This window comes from Gadus morhua, chromosome 21 (assembly GCF_902167405.1).
Source record: "Gadus morhua chromosome 21, gadMor3.0, whole genome shotgun sequence".
NCBI classification, from domain to species: Eukaryota; Metazoa; Chordata; class Actinopteri; order Gadiformes; family Gadidae; genus Gadus; species Gadus morhua.
In genome coordinates this window covers 19187703-19195557 of record NC_044068.1, presented here as the reverse complement: position 1 = coordinate 19195557, position 7855 = coordinate 19187703, and the positions used below count along the sequence as shown (strand labels likewise).

Genomic DNA, 7855 nt, shown 5'->3' with positions numbered 1-7855 from the left:
TACTCTTTACATGAAGCGTGTCAACGCCCAATATGACATGGCAATAACATTGTCGCATAGATTCGTCATATCTAGTCTTTCCCAACTGTGCCCGATGCATTATATTGCAGTGGACAATAGCGCCCCCTTCTGCCTCGATCGCAGCTGCGCTGGAAAAGACGTCCCGGATCGCCCGGTCACCCAGGGCGGCTCTGATGCCGGAAGAGCATAACATTTTTTGGTAACATAGATCAACCGCTTTTCATTAGGTTCTATGGCAAAATGATTTAAAAAGGGAACAAATTGAATAAGACTGAAAGACTAAAGCAATAAATGACGAGGCATACCAAGCAGGTCGATCTAAACAGCAGGAGGATCTAGGATGATCCTTTTAAAAGTCCATTGTAAAATGATAAGCAACCAATGCAGTGACTTTAAAATAGGTGTTGTGTTCTCGGTCTGGTCGTCAGTTCTAGTTCTGAATGAGTTGGAGGCTGAGCTTGACCCAGCAAGAAAGCACATAAGACCCAGACTGGTGAGGGGAGAGTCTCAATAACACTAAACAATAAGGGTACCGAAATTACCTATCTATTAATATTAAACAGGAACCCAATTCGTAAATTATTGCAAGACCATTAATTAACGGTTAATTAATAATGCTTAGACTGTGTAATACTGCATTAACTTATGTATAGGAATGGCTCATTATGTATCCTTATTGTAAAGCGGTATTCTCCAACTATATTGGACACATGCCCGGAGACACATTTCGACATTAACTATAGTTAGTCTTCTGCTTCGAGGCCTACTGTACAAAGGTCTGTGGTTCATTTGAGTCAGGGCCTGAATGTGTCTGGCAAATGTGCTCCCCTTTGCTGTGTTCTTTTTTGGCAATCTAAAAAAACATTAAAAACTGGTGCACTGACTTCACAACCCGCCAAATAATTTTTGGTCCATCCATCCATGTTTCCATAAGCCTATCCATTTTGTTTGCAGAAACTGATTGTCAAAGCCAGATAATTCAGTAGAGGCTGGGGATGGAAATTGCATCATGGTCCGACATCACTCTTTGAACTACAATATTGATATTTTTCACCATATTCAAATTTTCTGAGATACTGAAATTTGGGTTTTCCCGAGCTGTATGGCCAGGGTTAGGGTAAGGGTCATCAATATTAAAATAAATAAAGCTTTTAAATATTTCACTGTTGGTGGACTGAATAAAATAGTTGAACCAGCCACCCTGTACCCTCTTTCTATTGTACATCGGCTCTTACCTCTCGAGGTCCTGCGCAAAGATATGTGGTTTGGTTCCCCCGGCAGGATGCAGGACCCGGTCTCTCACCGGGCCGGTGCTCCAGGGACAGCTGCGAAGATACAGATATAATGACCTGCCCTAAGGTTCACTATACAGGTCCCGAAGGTTTCCTCATGATAGACAGTATTTTAACATTTTAACAAACAGCTAACCTGACCGAAGGTCTTGAGCGCCATCTGGCGGTCGACGTCGACATTGATGTGGGCTGTGAACCTGTTCCCGGGGAGTCCTCACCGCGTCCCGGGAAGTTCTCACCTCGTCCCGGGGAGGCCTCACCGCTTCCAGGCCTCACCGCTTCCACCGCTCCCCGCCTCCCCGGGAGACTTCACCGCGTCCCGTGGATTGCTCAGAGCCTCCCGGGGAGTCCCCAGCGCGTTGGGGCCGACCGAGGGGAGCACGGTGCTGCACGCGGGACTCTCTTGACCTACTGCGGTATTACTGAAGGTGTCGAGAGGAGGCATTCCCAAACATTAACTTTATAGTCGGGACGTGTCCAGCGTATAATAATGAAATAAATAATACAACAGGTAAATAATGGATTGCTTTGTTGCCTCAGCTGCGTCAAAATCACTGTGTCCATTATTAAATATACCCCATCCAGCCTACATTAATATAGGAGAAGAGAAGAGAGGTGGAGAAGAAGAAGAGAGGTGGAGAGATGGAGAGGTGGTGAGGAGAGGAGAGAGAGGTGGAGAGGAGGAGAGGCAGAGAGGGAGAGAGGAGGAGAGAGCGGTGGTGAGGAGAGGAGGAGGGAGGAGAGAGAGGTGGAGAGGTGGAGAGAGAGAGAGAGAGAGAGAGAGAGAGAGAGAGAGAGAGAGAGAGAGAGAGAGAGAGAGGTGGAGAAGTGGAGTTGAGAGGTGGAGAGGTGGATAGATGTAGAGGTTGAGAGCTGGAGAGGTGGAGACGCAGGGCGGCATCGTACTGGCCTAGATCTGCCTCTTGCTCCCGTATGTTCCCGAGCCTCACCCGGGCATCAGGGTAGTTGGGATGTAGGTTGCGTTGTGATCGCCGTGCCGTTTCCTTTGGGAACCATGTCATCAGCCTTCTTGTACACTAGGACGACACGAGCTGCCTCTGATCCGCTGCTCACACAACAACAAAGAGTTGCTTGGTGATGGAGTCCACACGCACACACACGCCTATATATAATATATTTGTGTAATATATATATTTATATATATACATTTTGCCTTCTAATATATAGCCTACTGTATATTCGCTTATAGGTTGAGATTAAATAAATGCTTGGCGTCAATGGACCGGCTTACCAGACAGCATTCTTTTCTTTAGAAAACATAAAAATCGATGTTTATGGTCAAGTCCTTTACTTCTCCTGATGATCCTCCCTCAGCCCCCCGCCCCCTCACTCCGGCAGCCCCCCGTGGATCACAGTCCCCCCCCCCCCCCCCCCCCCCCCCCCCCCCACACACACACACACACACAAACACACTCCCCCCCTGACTTGATGCGCTCAACGAAGCCTCGTGAACGCACGGCAGACGCAGTGGATGCGTGGACGCACTGAGTTCATGAATGGTTGGAAGCGTTTCTTTCTTTACGAGAAGACTCCAGCAGAGCTCCAGCATGGACACCGAGGGCTGCTCCTCCGGACCGGGGCGCAGCGGGTGGCTCACATAGAAGTCGCCGACAAGCACCACGACAATCCTACAGTCAAGTTTAGAGTTTGAAGGATTACGGCCACGGATTAAATAATGGCTTTATTGGTTCATCTGAAGAAGGTCTCCTTTCTTCGCGGCAAAGGGGACCGCATCGCCAAAGTTACATTCCGAGGTACAGAATGTTCCTTTTTCAACGATTTTCCAAAAATGTGTCTTCGTAATGTATCGTTGCTGTCTTCTCCTTTACTATTTGAAATATGCGCAGCGCTCACTGCTGCGCAAACAAAGTTCAGAAGCCCCCCTTCCTCCTCCAGGTATGAGCAGTGAACGCACTTCGCTATGACGTTCCTACGGCTGCTCTTCAATGCAAGGAGCGAGTGGGGTTTTAACTAGGCTATCTGAATAATAAATTAACCAACCTTTTCTTTTTGCAATACCGCACAAGATGTTAAGTTATGTGCTACCGTATTTCCAGCCATTAAACCCCCTGGCAAATGGCCTGCAATGTGTAAATGTATTGATTTAAAAAAATGTGTAGCTCTGTTTTTCCCTGCAGAACCCGGCACTGATTTTTTGCGTTCTCCTTCCTCGGTCATAACGTGGAGGCCATCTCTCTGGTTCTTACTGAATAGACCAGAATAATGTCAGAGCACCAGGGTTTCTCCAGCGATATACAAGAGAAATATGTCAATACGTTTATCTGTCTCTTCGATTGTGTGCATGAGCGTGCCTGTATACGCGCGCGCGCGCGTGTGTGTATGTGTGTGTGTGTGTGTGTGTGTGTGTGTGTGTGTGTGTGTGTGTGTGTGAGAGAGAGTGTGTGTGTGTGTGTGTGCGTGCGTGCGTAATAGAGAGCGATAGGACGCAAGAGGGGAGGGCAGTATTTCAGCACCTCGGAGAGCCCTATTGTTTGACACCAGAGAGGTGCAGCAACGGGCTACGGGCAGACTGACTAACTCAATTTCTCGATTTGTCACACACTGTTAAATCAAGAATCTAATACCCCCCCCCTCCCCATCACGTCCTCCAACGGATTCCCCTCCCTACATGACGGCATCTAAGCATGTTGCTCGACGCTGTTATTTGCGCTCTTGAGTCCATGTTGCTGTAGCCTACATGGACCTCGTCATCCTTGTGTCCACATGCGAATGAATATTTTAGGATTTTCATCCTAGAAATGCGCTCTTCTGTTAGCTACTCTGTTCATTCATGAAACCAGAACACCATACATAATGGAATTTAGCAATGAATTATTCAATGTGAATTTAATAAATAGAATTATACGAGTATAAATTAACGGAAATAAAGCTGTGCTGAGGATACTATACTACAATCTCACCGTATTATAGGGCAAGAGCGTTGACTTGAAGACTAGCATATACATATTTATTATATGGTTTATATAAGTGAAGGCCGAGCATAGTGAAGACAAAGCCAGCAATAAAACATTCAGTCACAAGGAGTCTGAAGTCTGCAAAATGAATGTTTTAGAAAATGAATAAATAAGAGGATAGCTGGTTGTTTTTAGAGTGTCTTGCCGGCCAGGTCTCTGCTCTGGAGACCACCATCAAAGCCTTTCCTCTGCACTTAGCACTAAGAGGGATTCCTGTGTGTGTGTGTGTGTGTGTGTGTGTGTGTGTGTGTGTGTGTGTGTGTGTGTGTGTGTGTGTGTGTGTGTGTGTGTGTGTGTGTGTGTGTGTGTGTGTGCTTCTGCGGTCCGTCCATCTGTCCGTCCATTTGCGGGTTTAGATATTCAGACGAAAATGAAAAAACGTGTCCAATTTGTATCCAAAAATACTTGAAGGGAACATGGAAAGTCTAACTTCAAGAATCTGTTGGGTCATAACTTTAGTGTTCAAAGGAAATTATTGAAGTTTGGTTAAGGCTAGGTTAGGCCATGTCTTTATTAGTGAATGCTTCTGATTGCAGTAAATTAAACTCACTGCTGGCATTTTAATTGGATTTTGCCTTCCCACGAGAAGATTTTAATCAGAGCATTCCTTTCAGTGTTATGAAAACATTAACAAAAAGTTCACTTTTCCGACATTGATTCTAATAGTTTAAAACAATATCTCAGAGGACTTACAGTAGATTGTGTCATGTGTGTATATCTATCTATATATATATATATATATATATATATATATATAATCCAGTGAGCGTAACTAATTCAAACATTTTTTCGAAGATTTAATTAATTCAGATATCCAGAGTGTGCCTCTCTTCGTCTCTCTGTCCACAGTCTTCATCCTGTTTCCTTGTCCCTCTCTGCTTGATGTCCTGAATCCTATGCCTTTCTTCAGAACTTTGTCTTCAGGCAATCTGTCTTATCTCTTAAAGTCATCGCCTGTCATGGCTCTGGGACTTATCTGGGGAGTCCTCGTGGCCCTCATCAAACCGGATGCTGTATATAGACCATGTTATATATGCCCTTCTCTGCGCCTTGGAAACTAGTCAAAGAGGAAGTACTGAAATAAAAAATGTAAGCCAAGGTGCTCAGCGCCGCAGGAGGAAGACCTTGTATTGATGTTTGAAACGGCACCTTTCAGGGGTTAACCTTTGCCCGCTCCCCTGAAGTCTCTTTGAAATGAAGGGGATTTAGAGAGCACTCACCCCTCTCTAAAGAGAAGAGGGCCCACCCCTCTTCTCTTCTACAGCTTAATGGGGATTTCTCACAGGGAAATATGTCTACCACTCCGCTCACTCATCATTATTATTTTTTCCCTATTTATTTTTTCCGTGTTTGTTATGTCTGCGGCCACCATCTCCAGACAATTTATTTCTCCATCTGCCGGTCACCTGTACAGGGGACAGGCAAAAGGAAAGGGACCTGTCACATGGCTTACATAATGAGACGTATGCTTATGTAAACGTCTGTCTTTGCGAGGGCGAATGAACACAAGCGGGATGCCAAAGTCTCTGTGTGGGCACAGCCCGACAGAACACATTATACAGACTACTGCTAGAAATAAGCAGCTGATTAGGATTTCTTTGCTTTGTAAAAGACGAGTTCTTGTGGGTTCAACCTTGACAGGAGAGAGGATGGGATCGAGGGGAATTCATTTCATTGAAGAGGCAAATCGGGATACAATTTTTCCTTTCAATGGGCCTCTTCCTCTTTCCGTCCCAAAACCTGGGCTTGAACCCGGCGATGCAATTACGTGGAGAAAAGGCTGGATTCAATACAGGGTCACTACAAAGGGGACTTTACCAACATGGTTGAGCCATGAAAAATTCTAGTAAACTCAACCACATATCAACAAAAAGTACCTAAGAACACAGTTGTGCTTAAAGCACTCGTCGTTAAATCTGTATGTGTGGGGAGGGAAACCAAACAAACTGTAAAAGACAAAACAAAGGGCACAACAGCAGCCCTGACGCGCAAGGCAGTATGTATTCATTTCCTGTTTCATCAACTATCCCACTGACAGGTGCTGTTATGACCTTCTTTACGTGTGCATTACGTGTCTGTGGGCAGACCATGTGATAAACCAATGCCGGTTTCTATTTGCTCGTCTATTTGCATGTGCACCATTAAGGATCAGCTGTCAACATAAACCGAGCAAGGCATCAGCACCAACACAATGCCTTGGACATACAAAAGCAAACCACACACACACACACAAACACACACGCGCGCACGCGCGCACACACAAACACACACACACACACACACACACACACACACACACACACACACACACACACACACACACACACACACACGCACACACACACCCCTTAGTGCCCTAGTTAATGTGCAATAAATTGAAATATTGACAGTGTGATAACACAGGCGTTATTTGGATTGAATGCATATTGCAACATCACTTTTGTTCATTTATTTGAATGTTTATTGTCCTTATTTCCTGGGATATTCTCCCTCTCTCTCTCTCTCTCTCTCTCTCTCTCTCTCTCTCTCCCTCTCTCTCTCTCTCTCTCTCTCTCTCTCTCTCTCTCTCTCTCTCTCTCTCTCTCTCTCTCTCTCTCTCTCTCTCTCTCTCTCTCTCTCTCTCTCTCTCATCCTCTGTCTCTGGCTCTCTCTTCCTCTGTCTCTCTCTTTCTCTCTCTATGTATATCTCTCTGTCTCTCCCTCTCTCTCTCTTGCCCTGTCCTTTATCACTTCTTGTTTATCTTTTCTACCACATCCATGAATCATCCACGGCGGACTATCCGGGGAAACCCTGATGTACGCCACTGCTATCAACCCTGAACGGATGCAGACAGCGGCTCTAAAACAAACTGGGCCGGTTTTGATCATTTTGAACTTATGAAAACAGGGGAAGTGAGCGTTTAGTGTAACAGCATCCCGGGGCTCCCTCAGCGCTAAACGCTTCGCCGCTCACACATCCGTCCAAGACAGCCGCTTCACATCCATTAACTGTAACGGCCTGCTTGCTGTCTGTTGGAACTCTTCTTAACCTCTTCTCTTGTGTCTCGCAGGGCTGTCCTTCTACAGCCGCGTGGTGGACAACTGTGACGAGGAGGCCCACTTTAACGAGGTCAGTGCCATGGGTTTCCCAACCCCCCTCCCCACCCCCTTCCTCCCCCTGTAGGTCCCTTTTCCTCTCAATTGTAGATCAAAACATTTTTGATCTACAATTTTAGTCATTGATTAAAAATGTTAAGGGAAAATCGCCTATTTCATGACCCACTGATAAATGGTTACTTATTTAAATGTTGAGGGCCCCGTCTAGGGCCCGCTCCGTCTCAGGGCACCCCGACCTGCCCTCACCTTTCTCCCCTTACCACACCGCTGGGGTTTGAGTCCCCATGTCCACAGCCAACGGTAGGCATCCTTCACCCAGGTACCTTACTTATGCTGACACGTGTCGGAACTCCCTGCGAGCAGCCGTGGCTAATAACGTCTGCTCGAAGACTAAACAGTGTGAACGAGTCACATTCACACCTCCTGTGGCATCTCCTAATGAGCCTGGCC

General features: G+C 46.1%; 1 protein-coding gene across 6 annotated transcripts in view; it reads left to right on the top strand.

Moving 5' to 3' along the window:
• The first annotated feature begins 2764 nt into the window (after positions 1 to 2764).
• otofa (otoferlin a) overlaps positions 2765 to 7855 on the top strand; it is an 82610-nt gene continuing 77519 nt past the window's right edge. For all 6 annotated transcript variants that reach the window (XM_030345776.1, XM_030345777.1, XM_030345773.1 and 3 more), the window contains exons 1-2: positions 2765 to 3088; positions 7360 to 7418. In XM_030345776.1, coding sequence (XP_030201636.1) covers positions 3010 to 3088; positions 7360 to 7418 — 138 coding nt within the window. In that variant the 5' untranslated portion in view covers positions 2765 to 3009. The remainder of the gene's footprint in view (positions 3089 to 7359; positions 7419 to 7855) is intronic.